The 27,671-nt window shown below is 41.4% G+C and overlaps 1 protein-coding gene across 3 annotated transcripts in view; it reads left to right on the top strand.

Annotated features, from left to right (window-relative positions):
* AFF3 (AF4/FMR2 family member 3) overlaps positions 1–27,671 on the top strand; it is a 333,013-nt gene that overhangs the window by 218,991 nt on the left and 86,351 nt on the right. For all 3 annotated transcript variants that reach the window (XM_038152924.1, XM_038152845.1, XM_038152760.1), the window contains one exon: positions 17,369–17,420. In XM_038152924.1, the coding sequence (XP_038008852.1) occupies positions 17,369–17,420 (52 nt within the window). The remainder of the gene's footprint in view (positions 1–17,368; positions 17,421–27,671) is intronic.

Below are 27,671 nucleotides of genomic sequence, written 5' to 3'. Positions count from 1 at the left end.
TACAAAATGTTTTCCTTTTATAACTTTAGGCATGATTGACAGATAGGTTTATTTAATCAAATTGCCTTTCTGACAGTGTATTATTTAATGAGGGAGTTCTCTTTTTATGATTTTGATTGCATAGGAAGTGTGGAAGCATCTGAGAATTTCTGATGTGCTATTTACTTATCCATTATGTTGGGAATCAGTGTAATTTCAATGTCAGCAGTGGAATTAATAACCATAACTGTTATCTGTCACAGAATGATCTATTTGGGGATTTTCTCAGCAAACCAGGATATATCCCCCATCCTTACACCACAGAAGGAAGTTTTAAAAAATAAGTCAAATTTGAACATGTTTTTGTTTTGATTATGCCTTCCAGCCTAATGGTAAAGGCACATATTTTTGGACTTTAATTCAGCATGGAGTTACTGATATGAAATCCTTTAGCAACATAAATTATTCCTATTTTTTTCCCACCATTTATTTCACTCGGTTTCTCAAAAACCTCTGTCAAGGATGGCTCCCCATTGAAGTACACCCTCTCTTCCCAAAAACAAAAAACAAACAAACAAAAAAACCCCAACAAAACAACAACAAAAAAAAAAAGCCCAAAATGCCACCAACAAAAGAAAACAAAACAAAAAATCCCTGACACTCTAGTTTCCAGAGATATAAGAAAAAAATCCCTTTTTGGCAGCAGTGTGAATTTGGGCTGACTTTGTTCTGGTTTTGGGGTTGTACTTTGCTGTATGAGAACAGGGGAGTGCCTGAGCAGACAAATAGAATTACATGAAGGAGGCAGACAGGGCCCAAATCTGGTTCTACTCTCTTGAGGTTATGTGCAGCCTCACATAAGTAAATAACTGATAAATGAATAAAACCTTTCAACTGATACATTTGATAAGTACCAAGACTTTTTATATGAGTCCAAAGTAAGGGCAGTAACTATTAAATTAATTGCTTTTTAAATAAAACACATAAGAGAAATTTTTAAATCCTTCATTGTTCCTAAAAGTGTTTTAGTGCCTCATTAATTCTTGATTAGCCTGGTTGTTAAGAGGCCATTATTATGTGGTAATAAGGTGTAGGAAATTACCTCTAGGACTATAGTCACTCACACAGACCTGCTATAGTTAGCACCTCATCAGGTCCTCAGACCAAGTGCCAGTGGTGTAAATCAGGGGTGCCCTGCCTGGTGGTGGGGCTCACAGTGCTGGTCCTGAGTGATGGGATGTTAGCTGAGATGAGGTGAGTCCTCTGGACTGAGAAGTCCTGACAAAATATGATCCTCTCAGCAGCCTCCTGTCCATCAAGGGCTTGCCGGTCTTGCCTTTGGAAGAACAGGAAAACTGCTATAAAACAGTGGAAAAAATTATTTTGCAATTACACTCATTTAAGTAATTTAAAATATGCCTGAAGCTAGTGCAGATGAAAGTTCACTCTTTCCTGTATGATTTGTTAGGTAGAGTCAGAGGAGATTTGGTGCCAGTCCAAGAGAATATCCTCAAACTAATGACCTCTTCAGATCATTAATATTTCTTTTGAACACACAACCCCCCTCAAAGCCTGCTACAAACATTGGTAAAGCTAATCATCATTACCCTTTTACAAATAGGAAAATGAGCCTTGGGGGCTATTTTATTTTGATTTGATGCAACATTAATCAGCATTCTATGGAAAATATTTCTGTGTCCTAGTTTGCATCTATTTATTTTTCAGTGTGTATTATTATTTCTTTTTCCCTAAATCTCTTTGAGGTTGGTGATCTAATGCTCACGGTATACAGCTCCCATTCATAACCTGTCCAGGGGGGTAATGTGATACAGCAGCATCACCATCTTGGAAGAGCACTGAAGATGCTCCAGCTAAAACCACACAGTGAATTCTCACTAGTACCTTCCTCCCTATTCCTTCCTTGGGTTCAGTCTTTGCACAGCAGATGAAGCTCAGTGTCCTCAGAAGAGGGAGAGCAGCTCTGGGCTGGGGTGGCCACAGTGCCCAGGAGTGATGCCCTGCAAGGTGTGCCAGCACCTGCTCCCTTACCTCATCCTGCTCTTGGGTGTCAGAGGGCACTCACACCTCGGCCGCGGTGTTGGAGCAAAGATGCAAAAGCCTCATGTTGTGCCTGAACCCCCAAAATGGGGCTGTGACCTGGCTTTCAGTCCCAAATATCCTTGTTTGTTGTTAAATAGCTAGACACTCAGTTCTGTGTGCTTTTGCCCAGGTCTTCAACATTTTTAAACCCCCTGGTGTGGTTCTTTGGGGCATGTGAGATAGTGTCTCTCACCTCGGCCTTGAGTGCCATCCCAGAACTCCTTGGGGACTGACCTTGAGCCACAAGCACCTGGGGAAGGGCTCTTCCTGTGCCCCCATTTCACCCTTTGTCAGGCTCAGAGCTGGGGCTGTGGGACAAAGTCTCCAAACTTGGTGTTTCAGCTGCATAAGAAGTAGCCCCAGACCTGTGCATGGGTAGGTGCTGTGGGCACCACTCCGCCTCATTCCCAGAGCACCCCAGAGGGCATGGGTTCCTTCCAAGCTCATTTTCAGCCAGCCCTTCTCGCTGTGACAACGGACACCCCGAGTGTGGCGCTGTGTTTGGCTGATTTCAGGTGTGCCAGCCTGCCTGCCGGGTCACTGCCACGGCAGCGCTGGGCTGGGACAGAGCCAGCCCCCCAGAGAAAGCCTTGCTGCTGATGCTTTGTGGAGCCTGACCTAGAACAGACACTGAATGGAGCTAAAGAATAAAGCAGATATTTATTAGAAGGCCTCAATGGATATACCTTGGGCAGCACAAGAGCCCAGCCAGGGCTGCACCCAAGATGAACCCAAAATGGTTAGAAAATGGATGACTGGTCACGGGGTATCACACTTTAATAAGTTCAGTCCGTTAGCCTATTGGAGTTAATTGTCCAATTACAGCTTTAGCTTATGAAGTCACATCCTTCTTCTTTTCCTCTCTTCAGTCCACCATTGTTTATGCTCTTGGGCCTGAGATTTGGATCATTTGGCCTTGGTCCCCAGCTAGAGAAGGAATTGTTTTGTCTACCTACTCTGTGAAGAGAACTTACTATTCCCTACTATGAAGCTCAGAACTACACACTAAAGCAGTACAGAATCTGAAAAATATAAAAGCTAAAACCTGAGGCACCACTGGCAGCAGAGCTGTCTCCATCAGACAGGCAGTCAGGGACCATCACCCCAGCTGCAGTGACATCCCACACACAGCCCCAGTGGTCCCAGGCAGGGCTGCAGAAGGCATCTATCTGCTGCTCCTTCATGCATCTGCTGAAATGTATTTTTAATATCACATGATAATAATCAGCAGGCCAAATGTCATAGCTATTACAAGGATGAGGGAAAACTCCACCAAAAAAAATCAAGTGTTTAAAGGGCACTTCTGAGGGCAGTTTCAGATCTCACAAAAACTACTGGAAGAAGCAATTACAGTCCAAACCAAAGACTTTTAGGAGTTAATGACTGCATGAGTGTAGCAGTAAAGAACATCAAGAGTTAACAGTCCCAGCGTGGTAAAATATTTAATCCTAATCTAAATAAGCAATATAACAAATCCTTGTAACGAATGAATGATCTCTCACATGTAGCTTAAAATAATGAAATTTTGATTTAAAATACCAAAATAGGTCAAATGTTATGGGTTTTTCTGGAAGAAATTGAAATCGTCCAGTCCAATTTTATTTTTTATTTGCAACATTTTGCAGATGAATAAATGCATTCTTTACATAAAACCCACTTGCTCTGTCTCAGGTAGGAATGCCTGTTTGCCAGAGAATTAGGGGCTCTGGAGTGTTGACATATTCTGTTCCAGTAGCTCTGCTGTGCTCTGGTAGAGCAGAGATTGTTATATGGAGGAAGATACAGTTTCAGCACCTCTTCACCTCCCCACCTTGGCTTTCTTTCACTTAAAATTTCCTCCTAGTGCAGGCTCCAAAGATGAAGTAGAGAGTGAACAGTGTGATATGCTGGATCACAGGCACATCTGAGGCAGTGCCTATCCCAGCAGGACCTGGAGTTTCCTTCCCAGCTCTGAATCTGGCTGAACAGTGTCGTGTGACTTTGTTTAAAAGCAGTGAATCTCTTTGCCTCTATTTCCTCTTTCTGATTGAATGAGAATTATCATGGGTTTGCTCACTTTTGATTTCACAGGGTGTTGGGCAATGTACCTGTGCAGAGATCTCTCACTAGAAAACAGTGCAATAGGATGAAGCCCAGAAGCAAATTGGTCTTGATAGGATGGATCCTGTTTCATACTAGTTAGTGATCCTGGTAATGAGGAGAGCAAGGGTGTTCAGCAAGATGGAAGAGTGAGAGAAAGTATCAATAAGAAAATTCTGACAGAATTCCTTTTTTTACTCCCTGCTCTTCTTTGCAGCTCCTTTCAATTGCAAATAAACTTGAAGCTTTCGAGGCATTTATGAAAAGATGTAATGAGGGCTGGTTGCTGCATTTGGAACAGGAAAAACCTTTCTGTAGTACACTGAAAAACACACAATGATTTCTTTAGACTAATAAACACTCTGCTGGAGATAATCTAAGGATTTGTAGAACTTCTGGAAAGTCATTTACATATTTCAAAGCTCTTTATTGTCAGTTTCCTACATTTTGCCTATTTTATTTCTTATTTTTATCAGCCATCTCTGCTGCCATCAGCACTAAAAATATTTAAGTGCCTGATATAATACTTACATCTGAAGTTTTTTCGCTTATCAGTAAAAATCATTTGCCTTGAAGGTAATATAGTGAGCTAAATTAATTGCTGATGAAACTGGTTTTACTAGAGTGACACTGATGATAAAAGTAACCCAATACATTTAGTTCAGGAGATCTACTTTTGACCATTAACGATGTTACTACTAAATTGAATTCTTCGAAAGTGTCATTCCTTGTATATATGACTTTTTGAATATATATTGCACAATATAGACACCATATTTGGTCACAAATTATTTGCAGTTGTACTAAATTCATGTATGATTATCTGTAGGGTTTATTCTTACTTAAATATTGAACAGATAATTATTCACAGCTCTGACAATATTAACTTCTGCATATTTTATTTCCACACCCAAAAATACTTCTGAAATAGTAGTGATTGTTTTGATTGGACTCAAGCTGACATCAAGTAATAGCAAGTTGAGTGGTACTTAAAGCCATTTTTTCAAAGGTGGAGGCCATAGGTAGATCCTATTGGGTGTACACAGAATTCTTTTCCTGGGAACTCAGTATCAGATAATCATAAATGTCAAACATACAAACCAAACAACCAGCCATGTAACAGAGTAGATTTAAGCAAGTACTCTTTATTCCTGCCTGATTCAAACAAAACTAAAAAGCCAGCTGCACAAATGCTTCCATTTCAGTCACGTAGCAATCTGAGAATCCAACTCCTGTGTGCTTGGTTCATTGCAACACTTGCTCACCACACTGCTAAAGATGTTTGTATTAATGTCAGTCTGACGACTGATGACAGAAAAAAATATTTCCCTGAAAGTTTCAATTAACTGCCAATGAGAGGGGGAAAATGAAAGAAGCCAGTAAGTATTGTGGACCCATTTGAAACTCAAAACAAATCTAGGTTTAGAACTTTGCAAACGGAATTAAATTAGCTTCTGAATCAGCATGGGTAATTGAAACTTTGTTTAGTACAACAAAAAATTATGTGGGGTAACTGAAAATAAAAATAGTTTTGTTAATTTTCTCAGCAAAATGAAAAATAACTACATTCAGGACTGATAATTTCATTTAGATTACCTTGCTCCTGATAGTGCTTGGGCAGCCTTGTTACAGTACTAGATACAAGCATATTTCAAAGTATTGTTTTTGAAAGAAGGAAACAAAAGCACAGCATTTCAGAAATGTTGAAATTTATATTTTTATATAGAATTTAAATTTCTTCAGTTATTTAGGAAAAAGCATTCCTCAAATCAAGCAAATGCCAAGCACTTTGGCTGGTCCTCACATTGTTCCTTATGGTTAAACTGTGCTAGAAAATTCCCCTCAGCTCTAAATCCCTCACACAAGACTCTAGTTAATCTTGTCCATGCTTGAGCCTTTGTGAAAAATTATTGTTGACATTTTTCTCAAGATGATTCAACAGTTCCAAAGCTTTAGGATGGCAGAAAGCATTATCAGACATCATTTAGACTTCCAAATGAATGTTTTATATGAGATGGTTGTGGTAGTTTGCTGCTGGGTGGTACAAGTTGGCAATCAGAATACAATTGTCTCTAATTCATTTTTATACACTATTCCTATTAGTTAAGATGGGATATTTCTTTTCAATTCTTTACAATTTCTTTGCCATTTCTTTACAATCCTGACATTGGATTTTTGACTGATTTTTTTCTCTGAAACTGCCAGCATGATACTGCCAGCATGCCAAGCTGGTGTCCAGAAGAAAATTTAAGAGCAGTGATAAAAGGAAAGGATAAAATAGAAGTCCTTCTTGCAAACAAGGGTTTGTAATAGATATTCTGACATGATATGAATGATGAGGGATGGAAAATTCATAAGGTTGTGTGGAAGTGCAACACACTCTGAGCATAGAAGACTGAACTATAACTCATAAGATAGTGTGTTTCAAGTGAGTTATGAGAGTTGTTCCCTGGTGTATATTTAAAAAGAGACATTAGAAAGGAGATATAGTGTGGTTTACTGTTTGAGAGCTAAATTCATAATTTTTTCCAAAGAGTGTTTTTTAGAAAAAGGACTTTTTCTTTTCTTTTTTTTTTTTAAAATGCATATATATTGGAGTGCAGGAGGTGTATTTCTGCACAGCATGTGCATCTGAATGCTGGGAATAAAACTCTTCTCCTCCGAGGAGCAGCCCTCAGCTGACTATTTTTGCTGTTGCTGTGTCCAAAGGAGATTATTTCTCAGGAAGATGAATAGCCAATTATGCATCCTAGAAGGGGTTATCTCAAAGTGGAACAAGCAGGCTAGAAGCACTTGGTGACGTCAGACCCCAGGGCAGCTGGGGGAAAACCCCTCCTCAGCGGAGCTGCGCGGCGCAGTTTGAATTAATGGCGCCCTACATGAGCAACCATCCCTTCACTGCTGCTCCGTGGGAAGCAAAGGAATTATCTGACCATGGCGGTTGCACGTGTGTTGTCTTCCCCCAGCAGCAAAGTTCATGGCCATGAACTTGCCCCAGGTGCCAGTGCCAGCCTCCACCTTCCCTGTCCCTGCAGAGCTTGTACCCCAAGTCCTGGAGCTCCCTTAGCAGCCCCTTCCCTCTCTCCCTTCCTCCTTCAGCCCATCCTCAAGCAAACCTGAGAATTCCTGTATTTTGGTGGGCCTGCTATCAGTTCAGAGATGTCTGCATTGTTGGGATTATCTTTTCCCCAACATGTCAAAAGCAGAGAGGAGTAAAGAGAGCACTATCACTAATGCACCATCTCCTAAAAAATTAAGCTTGATAAGCTAAGTAACCCTGTTAGAAACACCCTGGCCATGGATGTAGCTTCAGGAGCAGTGCATTCCCTCTCTCTGAGCCAAGCATGCAGGCTGCAGGACTCCTAAGGAGCAGCAACCCATTTGCCCCATGGGGCAGAATCTGCCTGGTGTTGGGCACAGAGCTTTGCTTTCCTTTTACAGTCAGCTTCGGAAGGAAAAAAATAATGCGTTTTTCCCTGTGCCTATCTTGGCTGAAAATGAAAGACTCTGAGAAATCTGCTCATGGGAGAGGTTTAAGCCCATTCCCACAGAAATTTGAGGGCTGGAAATTCTGACAAAAGTCACAATGGCCCCTGCATGTTTAATGCACAGAACTCCCTACGGCTCACTCCTCAGCACGTCACCTTGGCCATGTGTGAGCTTTCAGGTCTTTCTGCCTCTTGTTTCTTTCTTTTTTCCTCCCCCTCTTGCCACACAGTGAAATAGTCATTTGACAATTTATTCTGACATTGTATTATCCCAACAACAGTGGAATGTAATGGTGTGTAATTAGTAGCCAGAATATAACAGTGGTATGAAGATGATTTTCGCAGTGAGATTTCTTTAAATTAAAATTTCATTACTTGAAAAGTGTCATGCTTTTGCCCTTTCCAGAGTGTGAACAGTGTCCATGAATGAAAGGGATGACCCTCAGGGATGGATAGCACGAGTTTCAGTCTCTTGCACTCCAGCTGGAGATTCTCCCAAGGCACTGCTCTTCCATACTATATATGAACCTATAAGGGCTCAATATATTTTAAAGTCTCTGTAAAGTGTTGATTTTACAGTGAAACTCCTTCCACTTTTGAGGGGGTGGGGTTGCTTAGAGAGCTGTCTGTGTAGCATCTGGAGTTGTGAGAAGTCTGTAGCACTACAGACCTGTCAATTTTCTATAGATTATCCTCACAGCCCGTATCTTTAAATAAAACGGTATGCTTCCTTTCACAGTAGCCAACTGGATTCTTGTATGTTTATTTTCTTGTTTTAATCATTTTTTTCTTCATCTAGTCAAATAAACCGCTAAATTCAGTGTGTGTGCTATGGAACTTCATCCAAAACTCTACTGTCTCCTTCCTGACAAGGCTGACAGAGAGTATAATCACTTGTATTGTCCAGAGTACTGTTTACATAAAGGAGCAATAAATACCTGTTGAAATTTTTACTGGAGGCCTCCCAGATGGATGGTTCATTTATTATTACAGACAGGGTTTCATTTACTTAGTTATTAAAAAAAGCAGGCCGCTACAGCCCATTTATAACTATATTAAAACTAAATGAAGCTATAAGTATTGCAGACGGGACTGAGTAAAATACATTTAGTGACTTTCCAGGAAATGGCTAGGCAAAGTATTTGAAAGGAAATGCTGAAAACTTCGGGGGTCCTGGTGTGTCTTTCACAGATGTGCTTCTACTGGCTGGAGCTGCAGAGGGAATGGAGGAGGTATAGTTCCCATATGTTCCTGTGCCATTCATATATCCTGCAAAAGCCTCTCTGTATCAGCCAGTCAGCCATGTGCCTTTGGGAATTGTTCCTTTCCTCCTCTAGCCTGTCTTGACATGGAAAACTCCAGCTCAGGATGTCCAACAAACTTCTTCTTTGTCCCAGAGACAGAATATTGACTGAATATCAACTCCAGTCACAAGAGGGGATGAAGGTGCTCCATCAGAATCAGTCTGTAGATGAAAGGCAGGTAATCAGGTGGATTGCAGAGCAGAGGTCTTAGTTTGGAAGGTCCAGTGAAGATTGTAGATGGTCTTTGTGGCACTTTTCTAGCACTGATGACTTTTCGCCAGACATTTTCACCCCTCCTTTGAATAAAGTGGTCAGTGAATGGGAAGCACATGGTTGCCTGTGGAACCCAACCATGATTTTATAATGTCCAAGCTAGACAAATAAAGGATAGTCCCAATAAGGAAAGGTGGGTGTCCCAAAGCATAAGAAATTGTTGACCATAAATTGATGGGGTAGAAAAGCCTAGAAATAAGGCAGCTTGAAATTTTTTAAGCAGAGTTTGTTAGGTTGCATTTCCACAATCAAGGCAAAAAACAACAAAAAGCTAGTTCAGCTTCAGTGGTCAAGTAAAAGTAGAAATTAGAAAGAAAAGCAATTTGTGCAGTACACATGATATTTAAAATATATGTAATATGAAAACATATACATGCAATATAACAGTCTAAAAAAGAAAATTTAAAATTCTGAATACAGATAAAAGGAATGGCTGATACTAGGCAAAAGCTCAAGGACAATGAGCATATGGGGTTTCTTCAGGTACATGGAAAACAACAACAATAAAGAAATTCTAGCAGTAGCCCCTCATTAGCTGGAAATATTAAAGCCATAATAATGTTAGAGTCAATAAATATGTTTTTTTACATAAGAAGAAGCAGGTTTGCCTATTAGACAGACAGGAAGCTGAACAGTGTGTAGAGACAATAAGTTACTTAAAATCAGCTACCCTGGAGAGAAGTATCCATGCGCCTCAGCTCTTCCATGTCACCATACAGGCACCGGCTGGAACTCCACTGGCTAGCAAAATCTGAGGGTCATTCGTGACGTACCTTGAAATGTGGGGTAAACCTCACCCTCATGATGACTCCAGCATAAGGACAGATGTTTGTACTGCTGGGGATCAGGCAGTAAGAGATCATTTGTAAGGAAATAATCACTGAGTACAAAATCAGGTGCTGCATATTCAGAGGGAGACTTGGCAGTGGCAGCTCTTTCTCAGACACATTGAATTCCCCAAGATTTCTGCCACGATGGCTGACACATAGGCAGTGCTGCAGTTCATGCACTCTTACTTCATTTCACATTTGAAATGAATATTTTTTAGGTGGCAGCATCAGCAATGGCTCGGAAATCAGAGGGAGAGCGTTAGTAAATAACTGCTAATCACACCTAGAGAAGCTTTGGGGGGTGCGGGGGCAGGGAGGCAAGAAACAGATCAGAAAACTGCAAGCAGCACATTTAAAACCCTTATTCCTCAAATGTGTTTCCTCCTGTCTCACAGAGCATGATTAGCCATGAAACTTTGGCAAGCCCTCAGACTGATTGGACTACTTAGGTGTGAGCTGCTGATGTGTCGCTCATCACTCTTACCTTTTGCTGAGTATATGTGCATTTTTTGGTGGCTTTCTTGCTTGGGGAGCAGCCTCACAGGGGTTTGTCTCCTTGCTTTCCTCAGTCTCTCTCATTTTTAAGGAGGTACTCTGGGGTCCTTCTGCCCAAACGTCATTCTCAGGAAGTGCTGTGGTCTGTGGGGCACTTTCTCACCACCCTGCCAAGGACTTAAAAAATTCAGGGTGTGATTCAATTGCATTTGTTGTCCCTTTGTTTATAGGGGAAAAACATCACCAGGGCAAACACAGTCGCTCACAGGGGCGGCTGCTGCAGAAGAAACCTTATTTCAGCTTCTGCTCCTAGGAGAGAGTGATGGCTGTATCCCTTGGAGAGGACTGCCTTGCATTTCTAATGAGACCATCAGTGTAATGGGAATTTAGCAGAATATTTAGCTGGTCTAAATGGTTTTGAAGAGCAGTGCAGACCAGCCTAGATGGATTCAAGCCAAGGACAGGAAACTTTTCCTTCAGAGTATCTATTTTTTATTGGAATTGCTAATTCTATTTCTATAGACTGAGTCCAGTTTCAGGCATTTAAATTCTACACTGTGGAATTAAATCTCACATTGATATATAGGCTTCATTCCAGCATTAAGTACATTAATATTTCACCAGCCTGATTTTACTGGCTTTCTCCCTCTGTTTTTAATTAGATTTGATGGTATTCTATATAATCAGGTTTTCCTGCATGTTTCTGTGTAGCAGAACTTGCACAAACTGTTTGTTAGGGAATTTTTACAACTTAAACATCATATATTCAGAGTGAATTTTCGATGCTGCAAGCAGTGCTTGCAGAGGTCTTACAATCCTGCTGAAAGCTCTGTTACAGCACTTATAAAATATCCTCTTGATCTCGTTGCTTACCTTAATCCATAAGCTTTTGACTTTATTTTGTATAAAACAAAAATAAACACTCCACTTTTCAGATAATATAAATGCATGAGCTTTTCCAAAGTGAAACATTTGCATCAGTTATAGCACTAGAGTGAAAAATGATTTCAGCAATCAGAATCTAATTAATTAAAAATTACTACTTTATAAAACCAGCCACTCCTATATTTAGGATTAGTAAACAAAGCTATTTGAAATACCTGTTTTGGCTGTAGGTAAGTGGTGAATATAACTGCCCATCTGTTATGTGCAAGTAACCAAGGTTATAGCAACAACAGTCGTTTTTCTTTTTTTCTCTCTCTTTTTTTTCTCCTTTTCTCCTTTTCCTTTTTTTTTTTTTTTTTTTTTAAGAAAGGAAACATGTTCATCTGTTTCTTATGAATTCTCTGTACTTCTTACCAGGCATATTTTTCCTAGCATTTCTCTTTTAGAAAGCAATGGAAGACAGCCAGAAACTGAAGGTACATTTGTCTTACTGGAGCTTAAGTCATATTATGTACGTGAGCACTTGTAGCTGAAACAATCCCAGGAACATAAGGGCATAGTCTGGGTAGGAACATCAGATTCCCACCTGGCATTCTCTCTCATTTTCTGGGGACAAGAGTTAAAGGTCTTACATTGTGCTGTGCACCTGGGAAGGTTTTGTTTTGCTTTTTTGTAATATGAAGGAATACTTTTCTTCTCCAATATCAGCACATCATTTGTGACTTTAAACATCTGGGGTCAGTCTGACAGTCTTCTAGCATGCTGCTACTTAGAATAATATCTATTTTCTTTCTGAGTTTCTGGTAATATCAAAACTAATGTCCAGTTCTTGAAAGGTCAGTATGCAATTATGGGAAAGAAAATAAAATGCCAGTAAGGTACATTGAAAATAAGATAATTTTTCAAAAGCATTCAGAATGAAACATTGTGGTAGCCTAAACTCAAATGAGCACTTAGTTATTTGATTTTGGTATTTCATTGTAACTCTTTGCTTAGTGGGGTTCCTCTTCAGCTAAAATCAAAGTATTTTTCCACTACTGAAGTTCCTTTCCTACATAATGGGAAGAAATCATAGAAGTCCATAATACACACAGTATTCTGACTGAGATGCTGCCTAGAATTAAACTGGAACGATATACTTGATCAGATTAACACATTCAGGAGATATTTTACAGATTGCAAAGACAGCAACTTCTGAGTTTATTTAAATGACAATTGCAATATACATGTATTTGTGTCCTGGACTCACAAACCATTGGCATGTTCTCTCCTAAAGCATTAGTGTTAATGATTTAATTATTATCAATAATTTTCCTTTCCCTTCTTGATTTTTTTTCTGGTCATTATAATTATCAACATTATCATGAGGAAAGACCACATCTTCTATAATAGCTTAGACCACCAGAGGGACATTGAGTTTTGTCCCTCATTTGTATAACCTCTCTTGAGATGCCAAAAGGGAATCTTACTCTAATCATACAAAAAACAAACAAACCTACAGAGGAATTTTTGAGAGTTTTATGGCTCAGTAAGTAATTTGCAGGGGGAAGGAAAGAGACATTAGGCCAAGGATTTGAAATTTATCAGAGGTTAAAGTGAAATACAAGGTGTGGTGCCTGCTGCTTTTTTCACGTGCACCAGCAGGTGTGAAGGATAATTCCAGGATTCAGGCATGTCTCACTGTAAAAGAAAATAGACATCCTCCTAAGCAGGGCTATGCTGAAAGCACCTCAGAGTGGCTCTGTACGTCAAAAGTGTCAACAGAGTCTCATCTGGCTCTTGAGGATGACCTCCTCCAGACACTGCTGCATTGACATCTCCTTCCCCAGCAGCTCCTTCTTCTTGGATGTTAATTCCCAGAGGGGAAACCAGATCTTTTCCTGCTGCTCCCTGGACTCTGGCTGGGCTGGAAATATCACTTGCTTGGGGCTTAGCTTTCCTGCAGTGACAAACCAGGTGATAAGGCAGACAAGCAAAAGAGCAAAGTTGCAAGTCTCAACTATTCCATTTGAGCAAGGTGGTTCCCTGACAGCCTGGGATGACTTCCCAATCCAAATCCCCTGTAATTTTGATCAGGAGCGACTCCTGGCCCTTTGGCATGTTGGGATGAGCAAGAGTCCCACAGGTCTCTGTGCAGTGCAGCACATGGCCACTCCAGCCCCAGTACCCTTCTGAACTGATGCAGTGGGTAACCCTCAGATTAAAACAGGCCAGGGTTTCTAAAGAGCTGTGTAGGAGATTTGGACACACAGTCCCATTGATGTTGGCAGATGTACGTCAATGCCCTCCAGGCCACTTTGTGTTTTCCTCTTCATGTAAGTAAGCCTGCACAGCCCCTCCTTTTCCCCTGTAGGTGAACGGCCCATCACCCCAGGCTGCAACACCTTGGTTACTGGAGAATGAAAGCAGCTGGCTTGCTGAGGCATTTCTTAATATCCCAAACCCATCCTCCTTTCCTTTCATTGTGTCTCTACCTGTCACATTCTTTGTAGAGAAAGGAGCAAATGCATTAATGAGAGAGCAGTGAGTGCTCCTGCCTGAGCCCACCCCTCACTGCCTCCACGACCTCACAGAGGTTTCACTAAAATGAATAATTCTGTTCTGCAAAGTGACTTCTGACCATATGTGCCCTTTTCAAGTGCAGAAGCCCTAAGTGGTGCTGTGTGTTTTTCAGAGCTGCTTTGAGTACCACTTCATTTTTCTGGCTTTTGTTTACAAGGTTGTATTTACTTACCTCTTTACCAGTGCCCAAATACATCCAAGCCAGGTTCATTTTTAAAAATCTGAAAGTTCATGGGTGATATTACTTCCTGGCCTGGATTTTGCATGTTCTGAAAAAAGTGTAAAGGCTGTGTTTGCACATGAGCTTGTCTCTGCTTGTCTCTCCTTCCTTACACTAAGTTTGTCAGAGTATGTCAAGAAATCCTATCCCAAACAAGGGTGGTTTTAAACATGGTATGAAGTGCTCTGCTAACAGGGTGTACCAAAGCTCATTCTGTGCTAACTCTGTGTCCAAGTGCTTTTGAGATAAATTACAATTTAATGTAATGCCTCTTGTGAGCTTAGAGTATTTTACATCTCTTCTGTTCTCACTCTCTTCAAGTGGGGTCTTCAAGTGGGGTCCAGTTGTGGAATTTCTCTTTCAGCCGCCATTGTTCTCATGATGGAAATGAGCTGTTAAGGAGAAACATTCCTCAAAAACATCTACAGTTAAAATTGATATACCTTACTTAAGACACTTAGTTCAAAATTGAATCCCTGTAACATAAACATCCCCATCCCCCATCCTCAGCCCAGGTGTGCTTCAGCCTGGGCTGTGAGAGCTGCCCTGGTGCCCAAGGAGCCTCTCAGCCCAGGCCAGGTGACAGTGTGTCCTGCTCTGGCTGTGGCTTTGTGGCTGAGGGCCTCACCTGAGAGTGAAAGCTGTCTGGGAGCCAGTGAAGGCTTTCAGGCACAGAGGTTATACCTGCACAGCTCCTGCTTTACAGGGTAGACCTGTACACTGGCAACCTGAGACATCCTTGTATCAGCCAGATCCCTCTCTAGGGGGAGAAAAAAACAAGCAAGCATTTTATGATGACCTGTTTTTTTTCCTATCCCCAGTGTTAGGAGCATGTTTGTAGTCTGATGGTAGTTCCAAAAGGGGCCGTGCGCCCCAGGCAGGCAGTGCTTTTCTTGGAAAGCAGCACTTCTGAAATGAAAAACAGACAGGGAAAATAAAGATGGTCCAAGATGTACAAGCAAGGAGAGTTTGAAGGATCAGCACTGCCCTTTGTTATTCCTTTTGTGTGGATGGTACTGGATTTTAGTCCTTGTCTCACACCACCACACAGCCCGAAAGCTTCAAAATATCCTAGCTGCTTCTAATTACAAGCCCACAAAACAGTTTTTTATATGTTAATACAAAAATCCAGGACACTGATAAATACACAGAGGTATCTGGAATGTTTCATTATATGCTTTTGATTTTTCAGTTTCCATTTAGGAGAAGAACTAAACTGCTGAACTTTAAGTAAATGTACTCAACTACCACATCACTAGCAGAAATTCATGCACTCATGGAAGAGCAGGAGTGACACCCTGGGAGTCTTCCTTTTCACACAAGCATACCACTTTCTGGTTAAATCACTATCAGTGCAGATTTCATCACACAGGTGCCAAATCCCAGATCTGGGCTTTCTATTTTCATGCACTGCTTTCTGAGGGATGGCCCAAACAGATCCAATTAAAAGAATGAACTATTATAAGATTGTTTGGATCCCTGTAAATGACAAGATCCAAGGCCAGTATGGATCCTGGGGTGTTTGCAGGAAGTTTTGCCTCTCTGACACGGTTTATCTCCCAGGAGCTGTATCCTGTGTCATCATACCTGTCCTGTTTGCCCACTTCTCAACAGGGCTTGTTAGCTGGGTCAGTGCCTGCATTGCTATGGCCATCAAAGGTTTGCTGATTCAGGAGATGACACAGAGAGCTTTTTCCTGACAATGGACATACTTTGAGATAAAACACAGGCAAGTCCTGCTGGAAGATTGTCAAGTCCCTCCAACTCAATGAGTGTCCTGTGCATTCGAGGTGTCTGCACTGCCAAGAGATTTTACTAAGTTTGATACGTTGATTTTACAGAGGAGGAACGTTGGCACAAGTAGAAGGAAATGTGGAGAAAAAAGCAAGAGGAGAATCTTTAAGAGATGAACTAGCAAGAATTTCTGCTCTGACCCCCAGCCCTGTTCTCATACACCTACGTTCCCTGAAAGGTGCCATGGGGAGATAGGGAAGCAGCTGTGACAGCAGCACAGGCAGGGACTGTGCATGCAGCAAGGAGCTGAGGAGAGCGTGCTGAGTGAGGCTCTGTGCTCTTTTCAGACACAGCACACCATGCAGCCCGTGTAAGAGCCATGCTTTTCAGGCACGCTCTTGGAAGATCTAGGCACAAGTACAAGGAGGTGGTTTGAAATTACTACATATGTCTTCTTGCAATACTTACACTCCAGGGACCACCCACGGCACAGGATGTGTTTGAATTGCTCACCAGGCTTTCTTCTAGAGCTGAGATGAAATTACAGATTCTTTTTTTCCCAGAGTGCAAGAAAAATTAGCAACTTTCTGAATTATTACTATTATTACCGAGGCACTTTTTAAAAATAGGTCCTATTGTCTAAGACTTTTCAAGCACTGGGGGAAATCTTTGCACGTCTTCAACTCCTTTAATTTCTGGTTACTTAATCTTAGATTGTAAAAAAAAAAAGTACGGAGGTAAAACCAGATTCCTCTTCTTTGTGAACCAGTTTAATCAAGTTGGGAAAAGGACATGGGAAGGCAGGATGAAACCCTCATTAGAAAAGATGCATTATTTTCTATATTTACATGACAGTGAAATCCTGTGGATATTCTTGTGCACTAAAAAAATATATTTTAGTTTTAATTGTTTCAGTTAATGTCAATTTTACAACAAGCATGCAATAAAGTAAAAGTGGCCTTTGGGAAACATCACTGAACCTTATTTTGTGCTGCAGTATTGCCAGTGTAAACATCTACTTCTGTAGATGTTTGTTCTTTGTAAGCTCAAAATGTCTGTTCTTTGTAAGCTCAAAGCCAAATGGACAAAAAAATTCCTCTCAGGGAGACTACTGACCTGTCAGCATCAAAAATACTCTTTTTAGCATACAAAATTGTTTGTCAGTGATTGTAATGACAAGAATCTTTGCAAAAACCATTATTACTCTAACAAACATTTTTTTTAGGCAGCAATAGTAGGAAAGTAATTAAAAAGTTAGCTGATAGCAACTGGATAAGATACAGTGTCATAGCTACAAAGTTCCTGGGATAAAATATATTTTCTTTTTATTTACATTATGAAATATTTACAGTAGCTCTGAGAAAATATCCAATCTAAAGCATTTTTGGTAAGTTACAATTCATTCTGCTTGTTTTCCAGAATGCTAGAAGATGACCTCAAGTTAAGCAGTGATGAAGAGGAGAATGACCAGGTAAGAACCAGACAAGTAACGTGTCACTTGAAGCATGTTTCATGTCAAGACTGAGCTACTGCAAATGTTTTGCTAATGCTTTTTCTAAACATACAGAGAGGTTATCAAAATACATGGCAGTACTGTAACTAGAGTAACAGATGTTGCTGCTCAGAGCCAGCCTGCGTGTGCTAACTGCTGGATTGGTAGGGAACAGGCTGCAGTGCTCTTGATTTATTACCTTGATGTGACCCAGAAGGTTTTTGTATCAGCTTCCTTCTGATTTGAATTTGTTTTGTTTTAAAGAGTGGCCAAGGAGGGGAGAAGCAGGAATTCTGGATTAAGGGTTCAGGCCAACTTTGCAATCATGAGCTGGCCCTGGGGATTAGCTGCTGGGCTGCTTATCTCTTACCTGCCTCCGGCATCCCCCCAGCCCTGGCCTCTCCTCTGAGCATTTTTGGTCCTGACTCTGCGTGGCCCATGCCTGCTAGGACAGCTAAAGAAAACTGAGAAAAAGCCTTGGCTGAGCATTTGATTCACTCTGTAACACAGTGATTACAGCAGCTGTGTTTTAAACACCCTAAACTACCTGACTGGCAGCAGATACACCATCCAAAGTTTTCCATGTGGCAGGGGAGCTGGTTTTGTAGGACTGCCTCCCGATTTTTCCTTAAAATATTGTTGTGTTTTGTCTAAATGATTAAGGACTCAGTAGAATAGGGCTGGAGCTTGACTTTCCCATGACCAGCTGAGTGCCTTGTTGCCAAGCAGTGCTGTGCTGTGTTCTCTCCTTCTCAGAATCCTGGTGTGGATGATTTGGTTGGGAATAAGAAGCCAAGACCCCCTTCCCTTCCTTTTTTTTCCCTAAAATGCACAACCCATGCTTTCACCAGAGTATAGGAGACAGCACTGCTCCTGGTTGCATCTCACAGATATAGTGTGATTTTCTGTCCTGGTTTTGGCTGGGATAGAGTCAGTTTTCCTCCTAGTAGCTGGTGCAGTGCTGTGGTTTGATTCAGTGTGAGAACAGCATTGATAAGTCCCTGATGTCTCAGTTGTTGCTGAGCTTACCCTGAGTCAAGAACTTTTCAGTGTCTCCTGCTCTGCCAGAGAGCAAGTGCACCAAAAGCTGGAGGAGCCCATGGCCAGGACAGCTGCCCCAAACTGGCAAAAAGGATTTCCCTTCCACAGAACATCATTTCCAGTTCCTAAATTGGGGGAAGTTTGCTGGGAGGCACCAATAACTGCTTGGGAATGGTCTGGGCATCAGTCAGTGGATGCTGAGAAATTGTATTTTGCATCACTTGTCCTTCTTTAGAATTTATTTCTTCTTTTTTTTTTTTTTTGTTGTTGTTGTTGTTGTTGTTGTCTCCCTTTTCATTGCAATTATTATTCTTAAAATATTATTATTTTATTTATTTTATTTCAACTCTTAAACTGTTCTTATATCAACTCATGAACTTTTTTTCCCCCTGCCTCTCTTCCCCATCCCACTGGGGCAGGGGGAGTGAGCAAGCAGCTGCATGATAGTGTTGCTGGTTGGGGCAAAGCCATGTGAGCTTCAAATATGATTATTTCATTCATGGGTAAACTGGAGTATCTAGATGGGTAGGCTGGATGGATATCTAGACTTTTGAAATTCAGGAACCTAGACAAATAATTCTAAGTTCATAGGATAGGCATGATTTTCTTTAACTCTTGTTATTAGATGTCTCTATTTTACAATATATTCCAAACAACAGGTAAATCAAAACTTTTTAATATTTATACTAAACCATCGTTTCATCTATTTTGAGCAAAGCTTCTTGGTGTTAAGATTCAGCACACAGACTTTATTATTTACATATTTATTCAATTTCTTTTTGTTTAACATATTTCATCCTGAAACACTTCACATTTAATTACTCTTCCTGCTTGTCTAGATAGTTTAAAATACAGCTCACAGACAGCATAGGACAAAGTAAAGTGAGGGATAGGAGGGATGTCTGAAGAGTAACAAAAGCAGACCAAGGTGCTATGATGTTACAGCCGGGGGCTGGGTGATAGGGGAGGCACGAGCTGCTGGCCAGGAGACATGTCCTTCAGGCAGGGAGACAGGATCCTGAAAATGGATGGCAGAGTGAAACAGGCTGGGAGAGCCAGAGAGAAAAAATTCTGGTTTGCTTCATAGCAATCAGAAAAGGACATGTGAAAGTGTTTATTGTGCATAAAGAACATGAGTAGGTTTAGGCAGAGAAGGGATTGTGGAAAAGTCCTGCTGATCAGGCAGGCACACATGGACCTCTGGTTTAGCACTATGACTTGTAATTAGTAACATCTTCTGTGTGTTCTGTGCTGTGCCAGGGCTCTGCTCAGTCACCAGGGCTCCAAGATGCAGCTGATACAGGCTGGGTCTTTCACCTCGGTGATCCAGCAAGCTCTGCAGAGCCAGGACAGAGCTCACCACCCACGTGGCAAAGAGCAGGGCTGAGATCCCATGACTCCCTTCTAATCATCACAGGCACTAGCATGAGCAGCCTTTGGAAATTACTTATTTATTTGGTCCCCTTTCCTAGTCCCAATTTTTTTCCTAACTTGGCTCTACAGACAAAAAGCTCCCAGAGGTACAGGCTGGCTCCTGCTGTATGAAATGCTTTGTAGAACCTTAGCTGAGACCTGCAGGTTTGCTTAGTGAACAATCCTAAATAAATATATCTGCTGAAAAAACAAAACACTACCTTTTCATCCACCTTGCGGGAAATAGACACAAAAAAGAGTAACACAGACTCTCTCTTCCAATAACTGCTCAGATGGACCTGTGTTTAAATGTCAACTCGTTTCCTGTTACTTCCTAGCTCAGAGGCTCTTTAATCTCATATCTCCTGAGCTCAGAAACAGGAAAGAAAAAAAAATCAGAGATTAATGGATAGGAACATGAGAGATTTCCAGATAGTCCTCATGTAATAAATTAACCTTGGAGCAGACTCATTCAAGAAGTCCAGTTTCTCAAAGAGCTGAAGGTGAGCTGTACACAAGCTGGGAAGCTTTTGATTTTGCTGATTTCTAAATGGGGAAGTTTTCAGGAAAAACTTTGAAAACTTTGGAGGAGATTTTGCATTGAAGTCTGAAATTGCCAAGCAGCAAATGGGAAGTTTCTGAAGTGGTGCAAAGGGGGACACGTGCTTCTGTGCTCCCAGGGCTGGTGTTTGGAGTGCTGTGACCAAACCCAGGAATGTGAGCCATGGATGAGGGAGGCCAAATGCAAGACAAAGGCATGATTAAAAGCTTTGAGACTGCAGTGGGCAAAGCATTCCCAGCCCTTCCCTCAACAGCAGCAATTAAGGTAGTGAGATTCACAGACCCAGGAGAAGCCAAAGAGGATGGGTTTGAGCTGAGTACATGCGCACCCACAGTAATTATATTATCCACACATATTAGTCTCGTAATTTTAATTACATAAATGTATTTTTCCTCTTTAATGAGCATAGTTTATCCATTTAAACTGATCGTTTCAATTTTACAGGCAGTGATCATAGGATCTAATATGCAGAGAGAAAATTTCCTGTTGGCATATTTTACACCACACAGATTGAAGAAAATATACTTTTTAATCCTCAATCAATATCTGAAAAGCATGCAATTAGCAGATACCAAGGTAGTTAACATAAATCTGCAAGTTAAAGAGCCAATTCATTCTGATTTATAACACATAGAGTAATAATTTCATCATCATCTCTCCCAGAAAGCATCTGAAGCTTTGTAGCATGAAGATGTCAAAATTGTACTTAAGATTGTTCAGACTACTGAATTGCAGTGGTTATTGCCTTTTGGTTCTTTGAAGTGTGGCACAGCACATGAAACAGTCCCCATTATAATACCCTGCTCTTCTCCGTAGAGGTCACTGGATAACTTAAATCAGTCTTGGGTGAAATATTAAAAGGAGATTTTCAATTGTAATGTGAACAATTCTCTTTTTCCCCCCCTCACTTGTCCTTTTACAACATGAACATTTTGTAATAGAAAATAATTCCTTTAAGGGGAAAAAGATCCCCGGCATCATTTTTGCAAATCGTGTCAATCAATAGCCAAATAAATTAACTGACTGGTACGCATACATGGAATGATAATCTAACATATTTTTGCAACCCAAGTCTGCTTCCTCATAAGCATTTTTTTTGCACAGGATCAGGTTGGTTGCCGCTGAAGTTTTGTGGCTGTGAAAATTTATTACCCACAGAGTCAATCTGCATTCTGGCTGCCAAGTCTGAATAAATAGAGTCATTGTGCTTGTCTGGAATATGTAACCAAAGTTCATCGAGTCAGTTTGACTTTCACATCCCACGAGATTCATAAAAGCCAACACCCTGGTATGTGCTCTTGATTCCTGCCAAAATTTTGTAAAATTGTATAAACAGAAGTTGAAGAAGCGATCAGAACACACTCCCAGGGACATGGCTCTGCACTTTAGCCCCAGCTGATCTCCAAAGGGAAGACACAAGATTTTTCTTTTCAAAATAAAAATAGTATGACTACTTTCCCATGGTGGCAGGTAGCCACAGGGGCTCAAGATGCCCCCCTTGCAGGGTGCACAGGGAGGCAGCAATCAATCCACTCAAGTTCCTTCATTTTGCTCATGTGTCCTGCACTGAAGGAAGAGATCAGGCATCACTTGCCTGCAAGTGGCCACTTTCCTCAAGAGAGGACAAGGACAGACTGGTCCTGCAGGGTGTGAGCGGTGTAAGCGAATCCAGCCCCTCCGCAGGCAAGCCAAGACAAACAGAAAGCCTTGTCATTTCACAGGAGACCTCGGGGGAAGAGCAGACTCAGAAAGTTCACAGCTTTAGCACAGTAAAATAAAAGTCTTGTCAGCCTGATTGGCTCACCATTGGAGCCCCACAGGGTGCTGGAAGCCCACCCAGCCTGGCGCCTTCCTGGGCAACTTGGGGTTGCCTCCCACCCACAGCAGCCCAGGGACAGGTGGGGTGGGCTGCTGGCCCTGGGGGACTTGTCCATGCTTCAGCATCACCCTGGTCATGGTCAAGCCATAAAAACTGATGCTGATTCAAGTTACACTTGTAGCTCCCGTGGGAACACACATGCCTACGTTTTGTTGCCATCATGTACGCGTTGAGGGTTACCAGGGCGCATTGCTGGAAATGCGTCTTTCTGGTAGGACTGTCAGCAGCACAGGCATTTAGGACAAGCCAAATCTGTCACAACACTGCAACAGGACAAAAGCCCATCTATGTGCTGGGTGGCAATTGGTGTGGGACTTTTCCCTTTCACTTCTGGATATGGAGTGACAATCAACAAAGAAAAAGAAAATCATCCTGAAATGAATAGTCACACATCTACCTTCTCCCAGAAGGAATGATTCTTAGTAGAGTCATTATAAACAGTACTTCTGCGTATGAAATGTAATATTTCAGCTAATTTCAAACCCTCTGTAATGAATTCTGAAACAAGTTGATAAGGGAGCAAAGCTTTCTTTCTTAAGACCTGTTAGGAGAGCACTTTCCAAAGTCAAAGATTAACTGAGCAGAGCACCAAGGCAGGAATATCTAGAGAGAAGAGTTTTATTGGGAAATTGCAACACAACGCTGCGTATCCCTGTTCATTATTAGACAGTGCTAATTGCGTTCACATATGCCATGTCCAAATATTTTAACCACATTATGTCATTTAGTGTTGTATTCCCTTTTATTCACCTCTTCATCAGGCAATACTTGATGCTTGATCAGAAAGGAAAATGAGTGAAAAAGGAGATGAGACTGCTCAGGTCTAGAGAAAAAGCACAGAGCCTGCATCATTTCTGCAAATGAATTTCTCTCAAAAAAAAAAAAAGTGCCTTGATAAACTTGGAGGAAAATATCTTTCTGATGAGAAGTTTTTCACTCCACTGAGCACAGAAAACTTATTTTATGAAGTCTGGCTACACACGAGCCTGACTGCAACCAAAACCACACAAATCAGAGATAAGCAAAAGTGGAAAATATTAAGTTTTGGGTAAAGGAATGGCTGGAACCTCAGGTGGTTTTTTGCTTAATCCAAATGCTCTGTTCAGCCCCCTGTCACTATAATATGAGTGTGTTTTTAGACTGGAGGAATAGGCACTGTAACAGCCTTACTTAACTTGGGTAAGTCCATTATTTCCTGTGTATTAGAGAAGCAATTCTTTTGGTATCCAGCTTAACTAGAATCCAGAGTAAGATTTAAGCCAGCTGAGCCAAGGTTTTTTTGTGGTTTGCCAGCTCTGATTTTAAAATCTCCGTGACATCTAAATTTGCACTTCCACAAGGCATGACAAGAAGACCGAGATTGCCTCACTGAAACTGTCAGATGAAACAAAATAAGAGCTCAGTCTTGTCCTGCCAACTTGGCTCACATCACTGCCTATCTTACAAAATCAGATTCTATGGCTGGCAAGCAGGATCAAGCTCTAAATTTGAATGCCACAACTATAAATGACAGTGAAAAACATTAGAGACCTGCTTGGATTTTGGACGTGCACAAAATTTGGGGACATTTGAACATGGCACTTTGATCTGCATGCTTCTTAGTAGCAAAACTCCAAAATAGACAGGAAATTAAATTTAAAGTGTAAGGGCATCTTCCTTGTCTCTTCATATGGATGCTGTGACTAAGCTAAGTTTTAGCTTGGTAAATCTCCAAAGCCTCCCCTTTTCCACTTATATCACTTTTTACCAAGACTTCTTTCTGCATCTGACGTAACATTCTTAACCCCATCTTCTTGAAATATTTTCTTAGAACTTTTTCCCCTTGTGAAGTAGAATTACTGTATGAACATCTGTTTTGACTGGCGTGGGAACGTATCCTACTGCAATCAATTCAGCAGTGTTGGCTAACTTGAGGCATAAGGAAGGATTAGATCCAACATTTCCAGGCTGGATTTTGCTTGTCCCTGTCTCTCATAAACCTTCCAGGCTGTGCACTTTTCTTCCTGCTGCAGAGAGCCCTTGCTGCAGCCAGACGCTGTGCCTGAGTCTTGGTCCTGCTCAAGCTCGAGCTCTGTTTGCCTTCAGGCAAATGCATTCCAGCATGCCTGCAAGAGAAGGGTTAAACAACCAGCAGTCACAAATAATCAGTGCTGTTTGTAACATCACAGCTATGAAAGGCTCTGTCTCTCTCACACGTGTGCACACACTCAGGCATGCACACAAACACGGCTTCACAGCCTCCCGAGGAGCTGCCTGTTGCTCCCTGCAAGGCAGAAGGTCAGGCTCACTTCTCTCCCCTTGGCCATTGAGCTCGGGCAGGGGTGATGCCAGCATCACCATCAGCATGAGGAGCTGTCTGAAGGAGATGTGGTGCACAGGGGTGGGAGACAACAGAAACAGAGGGAGGCAGCTTAGAGCACGTCAGAAAACAAAATGAACACAAAAGGGGAAAGGGATGAAGGGGAAAAAATAATAAAGAAAATAAATTGTGGGGAGAAAGACATTATAAAGGGAGTAGAAGCTATATTAGATCATGATGAGAAATAAGTAAAAAGATTCAGAAGCCAATCCATCAAAACTACCATTTAAGAAAAAGAGACTGAGGAACCATTGCTACAATTTCTCCTACACCTAGGATGAAAACTGCCTCCTCTGAAGCCAGTGAGAGTTTAACCACTGGTTTCAATCAGCCTAGGATGTTACTCCTGTCTTCTTTTTTATTTCTGTGCACAATCCAAGCAGATACTTGGGTAGTAGCAAATGCATCACAGTTGATTGACATAGCACATCCCTGGGAAGTGTTACCACTATTTGGGGAATTTAGGCTTGTCTTTCCCCTATTTTCACATATTTGGACTTCTGCAAAAAAAATCTACTTTAATTTCTGAGCTTTCAGACTTCCTAATAAATCTTTTAAAGCCCATGATACAACACTGACAATTCTTGTCTGCAATAGCCTAAGTGCAAGCAGCACTTCAACCAAGTTACTTTTTTCCTGGATAAGGAGACTATTTCTGTTGAGACAGAAGGGGTTTTCCAAGGTGACTGCTGCTTTGTTTGCCATGACTGAGACCTTCCTAACACTGGCATTGGAAATTAACCATTTTATTAATGTAAAATAACAAGGATTTTTCTTCTGTTCATCTTCACTAAAAAAAAAGATTAAAGTTACCTCATCTGTGTTGAAACCTTGCATGGTTTTTGGGGCCAGACTGCAGGAAAAATCTGAGCAGATGCAGGACAGAAGACTCAGCATTTACAGATTTACAAAATTCTCTGTATGGTTAATACCCATGCTGATTAGACAGCAATTTGGAGATCCAAATCACTTTACAAGTATTAACTACTTAATACAATGCCCCTGAGAGGTATTTAGGTAGAGCTAAGCAAGAATTATTATCTCTGCAGAACTGACAGGGAGACTGTGACTGAGATGTGGCTTGTTTGAAGCCACACAGCAAGTCAGCTGCAAAGTCAGGATTAGCACTTGGGTCTTTCACTCCCAGGTGCCATGTTCAAGTCACTAGACTGTGTTGCCCCCGAAGATTAATAAGGATTAATGGGCAAAGCAGAGTAGAAAGAACAATGTATACCAAGAATATAATAATAAAACTCCAGGGTGAAAAATTAATACTGAGGTGTTGAAAGGCCTCAGAGAAATCATGAAATCCAGAAGGAGTTTTACAGTTTCTTAAAAGATGTGGCTCTGATGATAACCAACTCCAAAATGGGAAGAAAGGAAGACCTTTTTAAGTCTTACAGTCTGTAAATCTTAAATAAATATGAACCAGACAGTGAAAATCACATTCATACATTTATATTGCAAATTTACAGAGAAACACTCAAGCTGCAGTTTACAAGTGATTTTAAATCCCTCAGAAATCCACACTGGAAAGCAATCCTCAAACAAAGCCCCTAGGAACAGTGAGGAGTACAGAATAATGCAGTGAGAGAAGGCATGTCAGGAATCACTTAAAATAAATTGCCTGACTTGATCTCCTTGGGCAACTTCCTGTGGCCACAAGATATTCACGGGCATTTAACCAGAGCAAGTCTGTGCATCCAAGAGGTTTCCATTACCTCTGTTTTCAGCCCTGATGGGCAGCTCTGCACTCTTCAAGGAGAGCACCAAAAACTGGAGAGAGTTTCAAGACATGGTAGAAAGATGCTTAACCCATTGGGAGAACGCGCCTTGGAGTGAAAGATTCCCCACAGGATGAAGTGAGCTTGTCTAGAGCAGGGCTGGCTGGATCACAGCCTATAAACACCCGTGCAGGGAGAGGAGCTGGGAGGCTGCAGGGCAGCTCTGTCTCACAGGCACAGGTCTAACTTCCAGCACAGTAAGGTGTTTATAAACTCATCTTAGCGTGGAAGGTGGAAAACTCTGCACATGGTTCACAGTAAGAGAATTATCCAGAGGTTTTGCTCCAGGTCCACAACAGCACCCAGGTTTGAAGCAGAAAAAAACCTACTCTGTGGAGTCCCATCACCCAAATTGTGGCATGCAATCAGGTTGTGGCCCTCACAAAAACCTCTTCCTGGCTTCACTAGCTTAAGAATAAACTGCATTTAAGCTAAAAACAAACAAAACCTTTGGAAATGAAAACAGAATCAACATGGAAGACATGTGAAGAGTGAAATGTGAAAGAAGACAGATATAAAAGTGTTTTTCCTGGTCTGGTTCCCAAATGGCAGTGTATAGTATTGACATCTTTCCTTAACCCTGGCTTGGAAAAAGTGTGTCTACAGCTCATTAACTGCAGTCCGATACAGGGTGACATCCAGCGCTCTGGGTGGTTGCTAATATGAGAGCTGCTGACTCAGAGCATAAATGGTACACGGCACAGTTCCAGGGCAGCACCTACCACCCAAGGAAGACAAACAAGATGGTCTGGAAGCTGTGCAATTTACTCATGCACAGGCAGCATGTATTGCTTCCCTGTCACCAAAGAAATGGTTCAAACTCTCACCACGTGTACACCTGTGCCATCTCAGGGAAGTCTCTGGTGTAGCTCATGGAACTCCATACAATCGCTGTAACTGAGCTCTCTCACAAAAAACAACAGTTAATCCACAGGACAGGCAAGATGGAAAGCAAAATGCCTGAATCTGCCAACAGCCAATTTATTGGCTTTTATTTGCCAAAGGTTGCTGTGGGTGAGGTATAGGAAAATGCATCTACAGTCAGCCCAGAGTGCCTCCAAGACAGTCTTCCAAGCCCAGCAGAACATACTTCAGTAGTTTTCATTTGTTTCTTATCCAAAAATGCCTGAGAGCCCAGCAGTTTATGAAGCAATCCTTTTGCAACAAATTAAAAAAAGAGGGATTTCTGGGG

The sequence above is a fragment of the Motacilla alba genome, chromosome 1 (genome assembly GCF_015832195.1).
Source record: "Motacilla alba alba isolate MOTALB_02 chromosome 1, Motacilla_alba_V1.0_pri, whole genome shotgun sequence".
Classification (NCBI taxonomy): domain Eukaryota; kingdom Metazoa; phylum Chordata; class Aves; order Passeriformes; family Motacillidae; genus Motacilla; species Motacilla alba.
The sequence above is the reverse complement of the archived record's forward strand: the minus strand, read 5'-3'. Positions and strand labels throughout refer to the sequence as shown.